At 36.5% G+C, this 17065-nt stretch overlaps 2 protein-coding genes across 8 annotated transcripts in view; both read left to right on the forward strand.

The window, feature by feature from the left end:
* The window catches only part of LOC139141778 (profilin-4-like), a 67412-nt gene extending 55787 nt beyond the window's left edge, over positions 1-11625 (forward strand). For all 7 annotated transcript variants that reach the window (XM_070711432.1, XM_070711431.1, XM_070711430.1 and 4 more), the window contains 4 exons: positions 1348-1476; positions 8495-8629; positions 9459-9564; positions 10036-11625. In XM_070711432.1, coding sequence (XP_070567533.1) covers positions 1360-1476; positions 8495-8629; positions 9459-9564; positions 10036-10064 — 387 coding nt within the window. In that variant the 5' untranslated portion in view covers positions 1348-1359 and the 3' untranslated portion in view covers positions 10065-11625. The remainder of the gene's footprint in view (positions 1-1347; positions 1477-8494; positions 8630-9458; positions 9565-10035) is intronic.
* Positions 11626-13000: 1375 nt separating this feature from the next.
* LOC139141779 (complement C1q subcomponent subunit C-like) lies at positions 13001-16828 on the forward strand. The gene is made up of 3 exons (XM_070711434.1): positions 13001-13120; positions 13894-14092; positions 15928-16828. The coding sequence occupies exons 2-3, from the start codon at positions 13909-13911 to the stop codon at positions 16554-16556; spliced, it is 813 nt and encodes a 270-aa protein (XP_070567535.1). The 5' UTR covers positions 13001-13120; positions 13894-13908; the 3' UTR covers positions 16557-16828.
* Positions 16829-17065: the final 237 nt, after the last annotated feature.

Here is a 17065-nt window from a genome sequence, read left to right on the forward strand (position 1 = left end):
TGTACATTAAGCAAGTGTGTTTGTATGGTTCATTGTTATGGTTACCACCTAATAAGAACAAAAAATCCCTGCTGATATGACAGCTGGCTCTGAAGGTTATATCTGATTGGTCGATTGTCATTATTCACAGCAATATATGTTTAGTTCAATTATAACAGTCAGATTCAGCCAACCAATTGGATAACAGCAGCTGAGATGCTGCACATTAGCCCGGAAATTGTTTTGTTAATCTTTGAATAGTTGTTTCATCTGCCAGTCTTTAATATGTAAGTGTGTGCCTAGTACATTGTATGGATGTTAAAAAGTTGCTGTACCAGTATACAGTAAAACATGTTCTCTCTGTCAGTGTTGTTTACTTGTATACAAGATACCGGTATAGCAAAGCATCATGGAAATGATATAAGTGTAACCTTACAGGAATATCCTCAGGTTTGATTCTACTGTCAACATCTTAAACATGTACATGTACCAACCTTCATGGCATTTTACTTTGATAAACAGTTTGTATTTGCCAAAAATTAGGACAGAAATCATGAGGAAAAGTCTTACTTATATGCTTCTGCTTTGTTGTCTTGTTCGCTTTTTTCTTGTGTACGTTATCTGGTATGTTATTGTTGTTTGTTTTGATACTTTAATTGTGCTTTTAACTTTCGTAAATTTTTATTGTTGACCTTGTGGAAGATCGGCCTTATTGGCTTAACAAGTTATCGACAGTAAATAAAGTTTGATAATAATAATAATAGGCTCAGGTTCCAGCTCACATGCAAAATAATAATAGATCAAGTGTCACTTTGTTGCTTAATTACTTTCTGTTTGTAAGGAACCGTGGCATAGTTGTAAATGAGCAGCAACTAGTTTTCTCTGTTTGTTTCTGCTGTGAAAGATTTGCATGAGACCAGTCCTGCAAATACACGAATCTTTGACCCGTAAACATATAAACAACTCTTTACCCAATCAGAACTGGGAATGTAACTTGTAAACCAATGAGAAGTCAGTAACATCATTGTACATCAAACCTGATTACAAAAGTAAGAACTTGGTGCATATCATTCCATCAAACTTCAGACAGCACGTCATTGTTTTGGGCATTGTTTTGTTTGTGTTTTCCAATGTAATATATTTAATAATAATAGAACCAAACTACAAGAGTGCAAGTATTTTATACTATGTCACCATGGGGTTCTGTCATAGTATCGGGTAAGTTCTCTTGTTACGTCATCATAAAAAGATCTATGGATTCATCAGCTTCAATACTTTTGATTGATAACAACTAGTACATCACCAAATCAAACACTGAATTTACCGATATCTGTAATACATTTTGTTGTCTGTATTTTTTCCTCTTAGGATCGGGTTAAGATGAACCAGTTACAAAATCTTCTTCATGACGCATTGATTTCTACAGACCATGTTCTGAACTGTGCAATAATAAGACGTAAAGATTCATCACTCAGAGCTAGCTCTGTTGGTTTTCATGTAAGTATGTACTTGACTACATGACTAGATTACTGGCTTTGACAATGAGTCTGTATGTACAGAAATTTGAGTACAGGATGCGTTCAACACAGGGCAGCTTTCTTACTCTCTCAGAGAATCCATAAAATTACTTGAAAAGTCCCACTTCTTGAAGTGAGTTCTTCTAGTTTCTGTGCAGGTATCTCACAAACTTTATGCAGTCATCCAGTAGTTCTCTTCAAGGATAGATATATCTTATTAATAAATCTGTCAAATTTTGTCATACTCTTTTCAACTTCAGTTGCTTTTAACTAAAATCTTTTGCTAAATGGCTAATATAATAATGAATAACATTTGCCATCTTTTAAACATTGAATTTCATAGTATGAGTTTAAAGATATACATTTTCTAATTCTCTTCTTGGTTAGCAAACCATACTACTCACTCACAAAAAGTTATTTTTTGTCCACAAATTACTGAGCAACTTTGATTAAGTATAAAAGCCTTGTAACATTCAGATAAAGTTGATCAGTGCTGTGGACATAATACACACAAACAAACTCTTTAATTTCTCATCAAGTTGAAAAATTCAATCTATATTAAAGCTGCAAGCAGCGTTGGCGGGGCCCAAGCGATTAACCTGGTTTCCAAATCTTCCACTGATTATATTATGTGCAAAATTTTAGCTTGAAAACAGTCAAGTTCTTGTAAAGAAGAATTTTGAACATCATCTCACATTTATCTGTTCTATGCAAAATACAATATGGCGGCAAAAACATGTGAGCGATCTAATTGCCTTTCACAAACCTGAAAGAGCTCTCACTAAGAATGACAAAAGTGGAATTTCACTTCCATCAGTGTTTGGTTCAGGAGAAGAAGATTTGTAGAGATAAATTGCGATTTTCAAGAAATCAAATATGGCGTCTTAAACTGAGCACGGTGACCTACCAAAAATTTGTTTCAAAAGTACAAGACATATATGATTTAGATGCTACTCAAAATTTACAATACAGGAAAGTTAAAATATTCCATCAAATAAATGTATTCATCTCTGAATGTTTTGGCGTAATAATTGCAAATTTGGTTAAAAAATAAATAATTAGTCATATATTTTTTCATTCCATCTGTACTGTTTAAAGTTTTACTTTTGTATAATGTTTTGACAAAACTGTGAAAATTTAGAAAATCAAGCATGGTGACCCCTTTTTTTATTTAATATTTGATTATTCTCATATGCTAGAATGCAAAAATTTCCATGTTTTCTTCCTTGTGTTGCTTTCTGGCCTGATCTTGTTTAGGTAATATTTTACTGTCATGAGACACAAACTCTTCTTCAACTACAATGTATATCGGAGTCAGAGCTATCTCTGTCACTGCTCACTATATACTACAGTAGCAGGGCGGTATCTGATAGTGACAGTTGCCCATAGTAGCTGTATTAACTTTGATAATTTTTACACTATTTTTGTTCAGTTTATTACACATGTTCAGTTGAATCTGTGTTCTTGTTCTACTCTCTACAGCATGTTGAACTGTCCAGTATTCAGCTTGCTAGCACAGCCTGTGTATGTGTACCCCGTATCAGTGCTGACAACTGACTGTCAGTCTGGACTCTAATTAAACTATCACCTAAATACATATTTATATATACAGGTTTTGTCGACAAACTGAACATTGTGTGTTTGAGCATGCTGTAGGGAGACAGCAGGAAACTGTAGTTGATATATTAGATAGATTGCAAAAATCATCAACGGTTGCAGCTTCTGCCCTGTTACTATAGGCTCAAGTTCGATTTTTTACGGCAATCACACATGTTTAGATTTTTTCGAGATATAAGTCATGGAATGTGACAAAATGGTTCTAGATTCTGTTAAATTATTACTAACATAACAACATTTGAATGACATAAAAATGGTATTCACTTCATTAGATTACCTACAAAAAACTTGGAATCGGAAAATGTAAAACATAAAAGGGAACCAATAAATTTTCAAGTGCCCCCTGCAGGTAGAGCAAAATTTTCAAGTCCCCCTCTACTACCCCCAAAATTTTCGATTTCCCCTTCCTGAATGAATACCTCCACCCCCCCCCCACCTTTTTTTGTGAACGCAGCCTTAATAACAAACCTGCAATCGCCATCACTGCTGTACTGTACATATCGCACTATAGCGGCACGAAACCTGTTTCAGCATACCAGTTTTTCAAACGAATTATACGTAGATATCCATTTTCATAGCAGTTCAAAAGTAAAATACTCAAAGACTTGACAAATTTGTGCATGTTAGACTTTCGATACATTTGCTTTACGCTTGAATTTAGCATGGAGCTTTAGCAAGCGATGCTCGGACAGCGCACAGTGTATCGATGACACTTGGTCAGGGGTCATCACCCAAAAAGTCAGTGCGTATCCACGGCCAGGTTGAATCATGCCACGGATCGCGGAAATCACGGATCATAAATCCAAATGTTCATGTCTATTACTTAAACAGAACCCTAAAATATAAAACACATAATGTTTTGATATGGAGAAACATCTTTTTGTTTCACTGACGATCAAGTTAAATGCTCAAATATCGCGACAAGACTTGCGCATTTGCACAATATGAATGCGGAAGTACGTCGACTGTACTCGGCGGACGAGCGAGCGCCTTCTCTGAAAATCTGTTTCCGATATAACGTCACAATAGCTGAAAATTCTTGCGAATTCATCTTCAAGGAAGCCAATTCATACAAGTTTCTAACATCAGTAAGGATATTTGCTGATTGGCAGCAATACACCACCAACATTTTCCCCGTTCAGGAGTGCTTTACTCGCTCTACCTTGTTAAAAAAGCCGTATGCTTAGGCCGACCGTTTAAATTTACCCATGGAGATCGCCATTGTGAATCTCGCCGCAGAGACTCCAGTAAACCACAGACCGTTGCCGGGAACAAACACACCTGAATGCAGGGCTACTTTTGCACTAATAAACCTCACAAATTAAGGAAGTACATGTTTACTGAGTGTTCCCACTGTAATAAGTTGTGCAAACAATTCTTCTGAACAGCTACACTATCAACTGAAATGGTCACGCCTATTTAGACCTAGAACTGTGGCAAGAGCGTCCAGCTTTGAATAGCAATTTTACCGACAGGCTGTGAGTAACAGCAGCCATTTTAAACCTAGTTTCTTCCCACTGACAACAATCAATAAACTATTTGTAGTTGGTAATTGCGGCCGCCTGCTAGCCGCATCGTAGACTGTGATTTGTGAATATTTTAGTGGGGTGAAGGCGATGTGAGGCACCTGAGTGTGGTGAACGCGGTAGGCGGGTGAGTGCTATATATAATATCCCGGAATCCCGAGGACACCGCGACATTGCACTTTGATATGATATCCGATATTTACGGCTATTAGACTATACAATACCGAAGTTAGATTGGCTCGACTAGATCTATAAGATGGTGAAATCTCCAATATATATCGGATATTTACCCTCGATTTGACAGAATCTAGTATCGCCTGGTATCGAAGTTACAGTCGGTTCGCAGTCGGGTTTGTAAGGTAAGGTGATGAAATGTCCGATATATATATATATATATATATATATATATGATATTTACCCGCGATTTGACAGAATCTAGTATCGCTTAGTATCGAAGTTAGAGTCAGTCCTTGGAAGTCGGATTTGTGAAAACCTGTAAGGTGGTGAAATCTCCGATATATATGTCGGATATTTACCCGCGATTTGACAAAATCTAGTATCGCCTAGTATCGAAGTTAGAGTCAGTCCTTTGAAGTCGGGTTTGACCAGAACAGTAAGGTGGTGAAATGTCAGATATATATCGGATATTTACCCGCGATTTGACAGAATCTGGTATCGTCTAGTATCGAAGCTAGAGTCAGTCCTTGGAAGTCGGGTTTGACAAGAAGTGTAAGGTGGTGAAATGTCCGATATACATATCGGATATTTACCTGCGTTATGACAGAATCTGGTATCGTTTAGTATCGAAGCTAGAGTCAGTCCTTGGAAGTCGGGTTTGACAAGAAGTGTAAGGTGGTGAAATCTCCGATATATATCGAACATTTACCGGCGATTTGAGAAAATCTAGTATCGTCTAGTAACGAAGCTAGAGTCAGTCCTTGGAAGTCGGGTTCGACCAGAACTGTAAGGTGGTGTATTCTTCGATATATATCGGATATTTACCCGCGATTTGAGAAAATCTAGTATCGTCTATTATAGAAGCTAGAGTCAGTCCTTTGAAGTCGGGTTTGGCAAAACCTGTAATGTGGTGAAATCTCCGATATATACCGGATATTTACCCGCGATTTAACAGAAAGTATATAGTCTAGTATCGAAGCTAGAGTCAGTCATTGAAAGTCGGGTTGACCAAAACTGTAAGGTAGTGAAATCTCCGATATCGGATATTTACCCTCGATTTGACAGAATCCAGTATCGTTCAGTATCGAAGTTACAGTCAGTCCTGGAAGTCGGGTTTGACCAGAACTGCAAGGTGGTGTATTCTTCGATATATATCGGATATTTACCCGGGATTTGACAGAATCTAGTATCGTCTAGTATCGATATTGAAGTCCCCAAATCGCTGATAAATATCTGGTAAATATCGGCAATTTCACAGACCTTGCGTGCCGAGGACACAGGGCAAGTCATTCTAGTATTGTGTGCTATTTATATTAGAGTCCCCAAATTCCCGATAAACATGCAGTAAATATATCGACGATTTCACAGATCTGGCGTACCGATGCATAGGGCAAGTCATTCTACTATTGTCTAGTATCGATATTAGAGTCCCCGAATCGCTGATAAATAAAGGGTACATTTCGGCGATCTGACAGAATGGGCGTGAAATGGCACAAAGCAATTACAGTGAAATTAGATCAAGCTGCAGAACTTCATTAAACAAGGTGTTGTTTTAACAGATGTGTATCAGCGATTTTTATGACATTTACAGCTGGGCTTGATGTGGTCTTGTTTACATTTTTAATCAGCTACATGCTCTCAGTTATATTACACATAACACACCAGGGCCACTCCATGCATGTCAGATAGAGAAACATAAACAAATCACCTTGCAATCTCATGTATCTTTCTTTTTTATTAGTGATGAACAAGTGAGCGTGCATTGAGACACCTACATATAAAATTACCCGAATAGCTCCATTTATGATCCTTGACACTCACATAACAGCTGTGCGTAGACCCCAGTAATTGTGCCCTGGCGGGACCTTGTCTCTTATTCAGTCAATCACAGCAGTCGGCCACCCCTTAAAGCTAGTGGCACACTCCTCTAAGTACTTCCGTGGCAGTATACTCGACAAAGTCACCCGGCGTACATAAGCTTGGTCGCCAAAGTTGCCTTAAACAAGGAGCCGATATTAGGGTTCGTGTGACTGCTAGCTGAATTTGACAGTGGGCATTGCAGTCTGTTGTGCCGTCTTTGACTTTCAAGTGTACAATATAACATACATCACTGATCGATCTTCTGACTGACGAGGTTTTACACTGCAGCCTTATGAACATTGTGGCGACTTAACCGATCCAAATGCCTTTCGCAAACTTGAAAGTGCTCGCACTAAGAAAGATATGAGTAAAATTTCAGTTGAATCTGTGTGTTGGTTTTTGAGAAGAAGAGTTTTAATGATGAAATTGGGATTGTCGCTATATCCAATATTGCAAACAAACCACTTGACCGACCCCAACGCCTTTCACAAACTTGAAAGTGCTCACACTAAGGGTGACAGAAGTAAAATTTCAGTTAGATCGGTGCATTGGTTCTGGAAAGAATAGTTTTAAAGATGAAATTGCAATTTTTCACAAAATCCAATATAGCGGCCAAAGCACATTACCGATCCAAATGCCTTTCGAAAATGTAAAAGAACTGCCACTAGGGATAATGAGTGTAAAATTTTAGTTCAATCTGTACATTGGTTCTGGAGAAGAAGATTGTTAAGGATTAAACTGCGATGTACATAAAATCCAATATGGCGGCCAAATTACGTGACTGATCAAAATGTTTTTCTGAAACTTAAAAGGACTACCACTAGGGAAAATAAATGTGAAATTTTAGTTCAATTGGTGTATTTGTTCTGGAGGAGAAGATTTTTAAAAATTGCATTACGATTTCACAAAATCCAATATGGCGGCCAAACCACGTGACCGATCGAAATGTTTTTTGCAAACTTGAAAGAGATCACCCTAAGGATGACTTGAGTAAAATTTGAGCTTAATCGGTGTTTTGGTTCTAGAGAAGAAGATTTTTAAAGATTAAATTACGATTTTTGCAAAATCCAATATGGCGGCCAAACCACGTGACCGATCCAAACGCCTTTTGCAAACTTGAAAGAGATCACACTAAAGATGATATATGTGGAATTTTAGTTGAATCGGTGAATTTGCTCTGGAGAAGAAGATTTTTAGAGATTAAATTGTGATTTCACAAAATCAAATATGGCGACCAAACCACGTGACCGATCAAAATGATTTTTGCAATCGTGAAAGAGATCATTCAAAGGATGACATGAGTAAAATTAGAGCTCAATCGGTGTTTTGGTTCTGCAGAAGAAGATTTTTAAAGATTAAATGAGTATTTTAGAAAATTCAATATGGCGGCCAAGGTCACGTGACCGCATGCGATTTTATGTGCAACTTATAAAGACCTTAGGTCATGCTTGCTATACAAAAAAATTCAAATCGACTAGACCCCTAGGTCTTCTGGAGAAGCCATCTTTAGGTTTTTGAAAATCCAATATGGCCGCCAGGTCACGTGACCAATCAAAATTTCAAGGGTCAGGTGCACGAGTAGTAAGTAATACCTACTAGCTCTGCAAATTTGAGAAGTTTTCATTCTGCCGTTTAAGAGATTTAGGTCGACAAAGAATCGGCAGAAGAAGAAGAAGAAAAAGAGGAAGAAGAGGAAGTAGTAGAACTTGAGCAATAACAATAGGGTCCCAGCCGGTCGGCTTGGGCCCCTAAATATGTGAAGAGAACTGTCACAACACGCAAGGTTTTTTTCCTAATGAAAGTATGTTTGCTTTACAGTTATATGGTGACCAGATTCAGAAGTTTATAGATGCATTCAAAGATCCACCCAGGACGAGAGAAGAGGGACTTCTTTTTGAAAATAACAATTACAAATGTGTTAGGGCAGATAAAAATTCCATCTATGCAAAATGTGTAAGTATGATAGTCATGATAATGCTTTGTATTTGCTGTCGAAAAGTAAGAAGTCACAACATTGGGGGCGCTCTCACCACAACAAACACATCTATGGGAGAGAGCTCAGGTTTCTGTGCCATCTTGTTTACCATTCAATGTGTAGGCTGCAAGCATTTGTTGAGTTCTAAGAAAGGCTGCTCTAACTTGCTAAAATTTGATGCTGACCATATATTACAAATTTTTCAAAAGAATATTTCAAGGATGTGAGAATCAATCAAAAAAGTACTGTACTTATTACAGTTATAAACAATGGATGTTGCAGAGGAATAATTTTAGTTTGATAGACATTTAAATTGTTGAAGTAAATTTTACAACATGAAGTCATATCATTGTGCCATATGCAGAAATGTTCATGTGTCTTTGTTATTAAAGTCATCTGCAGCTCTGGTGTAAACCTTATCTTGACTGCCTCTACTGCCAAATATTCAGCAACCTGTAAAATGTAAAGATAACTTTCATTTTTATTTTGATCATTTAAACCATGTTACTGGTAGAGATTTTACATCTCAGTGTTCAGTGGATGTTAGATTTGGAGCAGATGAAGTGAGATTTCCATCAAAAGGAATTAAAGTTTGTCGTTTTTATGATGTACCGGTATATGATGAACAAGAAGTCAGACTTCCAGAAGTAGAATCAGGATTGCAACTGTCTGTGTTCAATCAGACATGGTAGAACAGAAGGCCTTATTATGTTCAAGTTACTCCACATTCAAGAAGATCTAGTTTCCTGTGTTCTTTAAACAATAATTTCTTGACAGCTAAGGTATTTGATGTTTTCTAATCTTTAGGAGAAGATTGGTTTAGTCATGGTAAAGACACACACTCTACTCATACTTGGAACGTACAATGAAAACATGTTTCCCAGTGTCTGTGTGGAAGCAGTTGAAAAATTAGGTGAGTTACAGTGTATTCCTACAGTATTCAATACCATAATATAAGTCAGATGTCTAACACTGGGATGAGTAGATCTAGATTCAGAACTGAATTTGGTATCCACTGATGTAGTGGACCATTGATTATGATGTAATTTTATGCAGAATATGTCACATGTTCATGACTAAACCCATGATTCATGAGATTTTGAGACTGCTTTTGATAGAAGATCTGTGATTACCAATAGCTTCTACTCTTGAAGGAATGGCTTGTTATATTTACCCATAAGGGTGCTTGACAAATAACTTACTCTTCAATTGTGCACAACCTTGACCGAGACTGCAATAGAATTTTCTGGCTACACAAACACAGTATAGTACTATCATACACATAAACATCTAACTTGTGAAAGTCTCAAATCAAGGCACCATATGACATACAATATTGTTATAGTAATTAGAAAATATCTTGTATCAATTTTCTTCTCAATAGCTGACTATTTTAAAGAAAAAGGCAAATGATTTGGTATTGCTACAAGTGGTTATGGTCCAGTATAGTGATTGCAAGATGGAAAGAGTAAAGATATCTAATGAATCAGTCAAGGTTTGTCTCTCACTATGTGAAGATATTTGCAAAATCCGCAAAAAGAAATGTAAAAATGCTTCAGTTAAAATATGTGTTGTGTCTGGTTGTATATCTTGAATCAGTTCATCACCGAGCACATTGAAACCAAAGTGAAACCAAACTCTTTGAAGAAAATGAAAGTACCGGTAGTTGGAAGCGTCAATTATTTCCCCGAATCAAAAGTGTATTATATAAAGTGTACTTTTTTCGTTCTATGTTGTCAGCTATAGTATATGGTTGGCAATCCAAATTTATTTGTCTAGAGTTATACACAACAGAAGTTTTCCTTTGGTCAATAAAAATAATCTTTTCATGCATCCGACCAACTGATTTCTGCTATGGCTGAAAAAAAGCTATGTACACATAGTTACAATGAACAAACTAGATATTTTGTCAAATGACAAAATTTATATTGAGATATGAAATTGTACAGATGTTTCATGTTTTGTTCAAAATTTGTGATATTTTTCAGTTGCTTTCAGAGAATGTTGTTCCTTGTCTCATTTGCTGCCATCAGTGCATTGAAGACTAAATTTTGTCAGCTGTTTACTCAAAACAACAAATATCTTCATTATTTTGGTTTCAACAATGATATATTATCTAGCTGTCAGTATTGTTTCTGCTTTCATGAAAACTTTGTATCACCCAGTGACAGTACTTTCTGATATTTTGATACTACAGCTGTATAAAGTAGTATCATTGTGATACATAATAGAAGGCATCCCTCTACCCTGTAGACCAAAAATTCAAAAGACTTACAAAACTGAAGACATTTCAGTTTGTCAAAGCGCAATGTCTAACATAGAAAAGATTTAACCCTTTCACTATCAGACCAGAGTATAATCCGATAGTTTTCAATGGCTTGGTAAATCCACAAACAGGGACTTTAGGTGAATGAGCTAGGTCATCCATTTTTTAGTCCTGAACAGGTCATTGAATATTTTGGAAGTTTCTTGTGGGTTTTCTGATAAGGATTCTGCATTTCGATATGAAAGTAAAACAACTAGTATTACTTGTAACATCTTTCTTTACCTGTGAAGAGAGACAAAATAAACATAACTAATTTGAAATGTGAAGGTCAATATAAATAAGGGAACAGGACTACAGTTGTATGTCCCACCATAAAAACAATGAAACAGCATTATTGTGTCAAGGTAGGACTGGACCAGTCCTCAGTACTAGAATGTTGAAAGTGACAGTACCGTAATATGGTCATTGACAATGATCTGTTCACATTATCTGGACTTTATGGACTTAACAGAGAATGGAAACAAAAAGTGTTATCTGTGTACATGGTTATTTTTATCAATTTTGTACAAAAAAATTTCAAACATTTTTCAAGCATTTTGTGTATAGAATTTTGTATCATATGTACTGGTGTAAATAGTTTTGAACTCATTTGTATTGTCATATTTTATTATTTTGTAAATTAAAAACATCAATTCTTTAAAATGTAAATATGTCTTCCAAGAGTCTCCTTCGTGGCGAATCCAGGCTGTTTGTTACATAGAAATTAAGAACACTAGAGGGCGTTGTTGAGCTACCAAAACCCAATCACAGTGTGCACTTAGCTACTTGGGTAAACTTTGATAGAATAAGTTCATACCAGTTTCATCAAATAGCTTATATTACCAGCTGCTAGCTTGCTCCGATAAGCTTTTATTCCATAATAGAAGATACTATACTGTTCTTATTTAAAAATAGGTATTTCTTTCCTTATGAAAAGTAATTTGAAGAGTTATGTTTTACATTGTGAAAACACTTTGATTATGCTCATGCATGCAACCACAAAATTTATGTATGAATCACGTGCACTATCAGTAATAGTTTGAAGTATAATTGCAGTACAATCAGATGCCAGTGTGAATAAAATGGAATGTCATAAAACGATCCTGCATTTACAGTTTACTTTGAGATTTGTTGTCTGTGTCAAGGAAGTAGCTATTTTAGATGCAGTATCGATTGAGATATTAACAATTTTTAGTTGCAGACTGATGTTACAAATAACTTAGTGCAATTTTACCATATGCCATACCATTGTTTGCTTGACCTCTGAATACAAATCACACATGCAGAAGTCAGTGTATCAACTGTTTTGCTGCAATTCATCATTTATTTATCATTTTGTAAGTACATGTCGCTACACAGGATATAGAGTCAAGAGAAATTTCAATATGCAACAGAAAAAAGAGCAAAGCAAATGAACCAAATACAAGGAATTAAACTAGCAGTGATAACCTAACTACAGATAAGTGTAATGTTGAAAAACTAAGAAAGTTAAGAAACTACGTAAAAGTACCACATCAAAACAAAGTTAAACAACTCAAAGATTTGGCGAGGGGTCTCCATCAGTCTGCTTCCTGGGCAAAGGTTTGGGTTGCAAAGTTGTGTTTGCAGACCTTTGGAAAGCCGAAAGTGGATGTGGTTCCACCAGGCTGGTGGTGACCACCTTCTTGAGTGGGGGTACATGTAATGGACGGCGCAATTGACACGCGTGGACAGACTGGACGGAGAGACCCCCCATACCAAGATGACTACATCAGCATTGCAAAAGTGGCTACAGGACAGCTGTGTTCTGCAAGGCAGCCTCGCTCTGTGGACTAATACAGATTAGATTTGTGTTATCACTCAATTCTTTATATTGTTGTTATCCTGGTCATTGCATCTTTAGGGCGATGTCATCTCTAAGTGAATAACAAGATAACAAGTCAGAACCTGTGTTCATGCAGACAGGAGATCAATCAGAAATGATCATGTAATATATAGTTTGATCACGAGTACAGATTAGACGGAAGATAAGAAGTTCATCGATAAGATTGATACCATGTACAGCTTGCAAAGAAAACATTCATTTGCTCTGGATTAAGGTCCGTAAGACGTCTGTCTCTTTTTGCCTTGTCTGAAACTGGTGTAATATTCTTCACTGATACTGTGAATTTTCAATTCTGTCAAGGTAAGTACACTGCTGAATTATTACATTCAATAATGGTTCCTCTACAAAACCATGATTAAATAGTGGAAGTTGTGGTAGTTGGTGCCAAAACGTCAATTCAGAACTGATCAATCTTTGGTTCCATGTTCCTTGTAGACTTGTCCAAAATGTTACATTGGCTTGTTTTCAGAGGTATGAATTCTATTCAGATTTTCATAGCGGTAGTATGAGGGGGGCATTGCACTCATTAACTATAGTCTGATCGGCTGGTGATCACCAATATGCAAACAAATAATGAAAATGAGAGATTAAACATGAAAGAAAAAAATGGTATCTACAAGAAAGACTCCAGCGCAACAAATATCAGTTATGTTGAATGATGATCTACCCACAAACATTAGTGATTAGTGGGTACTCCATTGTCATACCAGTATATTGATGGCACAAATACAGCGATCTGATTTGTCGAGATGCAAAAAGAACCATGGTATATTCATGATATACCAGAATTTCAAGCTGTTATGATATACCGGTAATAGCAATAAATCACACCCAGCGACAGTATATATACCACTCGATTTTGACCAGTTCACGACATATATGCACTCGCTATATATGTCATGAACTGGTCAAAACCTCGTGGTATACCATCGCTGGGTGTGCTTTATTGCTCAGTTTGATTGTGAAAATGTTTGCCAACAATCTTTACCACCCTCTATGACTGCATGACTTTATAGTTTCCAATGGCTATTGGTATATATTAGAAATCTTCTCCAATTGTAACCATTCTACAGGTTTTACACATCAACATGGGACGTTTTGAGGTTGTATTTCAATCTTTGGCAGTGATGGTCCTATGTCTTGGGTTCAGCACTTGTGTCAAGTCGCAAAATGCATCAAATTCGCAGTCACCTGGGGAAGAGACTAACGAGAGTCGAGATCTCCACTTCACAAAATGTTGCCATGGAATGCCGGGAATACCAGGAACACCAGGTTAGAACTCTATTGTAATAAAATAATATGCTTATTAGAGACCAGATGAAAAGTTTGTGAATCTTGAACTTTTAAAAAGGACATTGATTGATCAGTAATTGATCCATGGTAATGTCCATTCAGTTATTTATGATTGGCATATTCCAGGGCTTGAAGGAGGGTGTCAGTATAGTCATCTGAAATCTGAAAAGTGTAGGGGGATGGGGGTGTCGCTTGATTTTCAAAAATATTCATCCAGTCAAAATTTCCGTGTTTCAGTGTACAAAAACATTCATGGAAAGAAGTGGTAATTCTCTGCACATTTTCATTATTTAAAGTCAGTCTGCCATGGTCAGAGTATTATTTACTTGTTAGCTCATATCCTTAGCAAGTCTAAAAGACGTGTTTTAATTGCCAAAACAGAGTGAAAATGACAGGTTCCGTATACTATGGATGTCCAAACCAACAGTGTGAGCAAGATGTTTAAAGAAGCTGTGCAATATTGGTTTGGAAGTTCACTTTGTGCAGTAAGATACATGTAGTTGTATACTGTTGATATCTGTAACCTTGATTGAAGAAAAAGATGCAAAAACTTTTCTTGAGAATCTTAAATAGAAGTGTATGAATAAACGGGTCTTTGACCTTATTCCTATTGTCAATCACTGTTAATGTCAGAACAGAATGAGCGAGAAGTATGTTTTTGTGTTATATATATATATATATATATATATATATATATATGTGTGTGTGTGTGTGTGTGTGTGTGTGTGTGTGTGTGTGTGTGTATTGAAAAAATATACGGGTGTTTCAGATGATGTCACAAATACATCAGTTTGAGGACTCCATTACTTGAATATTTCTGCAATATTATGTCCCTTAAAGCTCTCTCATCATTTCCCTTTCTCAAGATCAGTGAGTATCTACATATAGACCTGTGTCATTTGGCCATTTTTATCATCTCTATACATGGTATTTTTGATGCTATGACAATTATTGAAAATCATTTTCATCCACCAGTTACTGCACCTACTTCAAAAGAGAAGTTTTGCAGGAATGTGAATCCTGTAAATATTGTTGAAATCTGTCAATCACAGACAACAAGGGAGAGAAATTAAAACATTTACATGTTATGTACTCAGGAAAAAACTGAGAAGTATTAAAAGAGTGAAAGACTTCAAATCATGTTGAAAGTCAGACATGTACAAACAATGACAGTAACACGAATACTTAGCATGGTAGATAAATAGATGGATAAATGGATAGATAGATAGATAGATAGAGACTCATAATTTATATGTCTTGAGATATTTAACTCACAGCTCATATTAACGTAAACTGTATGTATCACTTAGATGGAAAGCATAATTAAAGTTATCAAATTTAATATACTCTAGCAGTGGCTTTTGGTGGAGTCTCATCTGCTCAGAGGTCATGATTGTTTTCATATGGTTAATGGTTCACTAATTTTGATAGGACACATGAAGAATTTGCCTGGCCACAATAAATGAACATTCTAATTATTATTAGTATACAGAGACATTTAACTTTTGGCATCAAATTATCTGTATGAAAAGTTATACTTCTTTGATAGGAAGCTGACTAAACATTGCTTGTTCTGTGTGCTTTGTGCCACCACTTACTATCAAGTATTTGCACCATCACTGGTATACGCGAACTTATAAATCTTTTGGTACCACTAAAAGTGGTGGTTCGAAATAACGCTATTGTTATTGTCATTTTCTTGTTTCTTGGACCTGATAAATTATTTATTTACCTTGAATGATACTGATTATTGGACCTGTCTCTTATGTCATGTAGTTTATCATTTCTTTATTTATTTGCCTGCTATTGATTAGGAACCAATGGCTACAATGGTATGCCAGGTCCAGCAGGTCCTCCAGGTGATAAAGGAAGTGCTGGTTTGAAAGGAGAAGTTGGAAATCCTGGACAAAGTGGAAACCCAGGAAAGCAAGGACCACCCGGACAGAACGGAATAGATGGCGGAGAAGGGCTACCTGGACAGAAAGGTGACAAAGGAGATCCAGGGCAAATACAGTACATTGGATATCCTCACAAAGTGGCTTTCACTGCATCATTGTCAGATACCATTGACCGTGTCAGTGTTGATACACCAGTGGTTTACGACAAAATTATCACAAATATCGGCAGTCACTACAGTACATCTACAGGGAAATTCACCTGTCCTGTTGATGGTGCATATTTCTTCACTGTTGCTGCTCTTCGGACCACTAATAGCGCCTTGAAGATGTGTCTGATGAAAGATGACACCGAACTAACCTGTGGATACTCTTCCCATTCCACTAAATTATACGGTACTGGTACAAACAGTGCTGTGGTGGATTTACGTCAAGGCGAAACTATCTGGGTCAAGTTAGTTGCTGATTTTGCCATCTATGGGGAAATCAGCACTGGTAGAGACTACACCACCTTTGCAGGCTTTCTACTCTTCACAACAAATGATTAATCCTTTCTCAGTGTACTCAGTAATATCAATTAGCAACCATCGGAATTATAAACAGGGGGAGGGCTGGTGCATTTTGGGAGAAGGAAGGGTCATCATCTTTCGTGCAACATTTATGGAGGGGGTGGGGCAATTTCATGTGGTGTATGAATCAGGGAGCATCACCAATTTTTGAGCAAGGATATTAACAAGTTCAACTGATATTTTAAAACACTGAAACATGAATGAACAAAAGCAAGAATTTTTAGGGAAATTATGAAATATGTGTGAATAGGACACTGTAGTTATAGAATAATCAAACACAATTTTGGTAATAGAAAGTTAATAAACTTTGTTTCATACAAATAAAATAATTATTTTTTGTGAAATTTCACCTCACATGGCACTGAACACATCTTTTGTATTTTAAATTTCATATCGAAAACAAATGAAGAATATATTTCAGTGAACAATAAACCAAAGAGAGTAGTGCATCAGTTTCTATGACTATTGAAAAAAATTATGAATCAATC

Source organism: Ptychodera flava, chromosome 10 (genome assembly GCF_041260155.1).
Source record: "Ptychodera flava strain L36383 chromosome 10, AS_Pfla_20210202, whole genome shotgun sequence".
Taxonomy (NCBI): domain Eukaryota; kingdom Metazoa; phylum Hemichordata; class Enteropneusta; family Ptychoderidae; genus Ptychodera; species Ptychodera flava.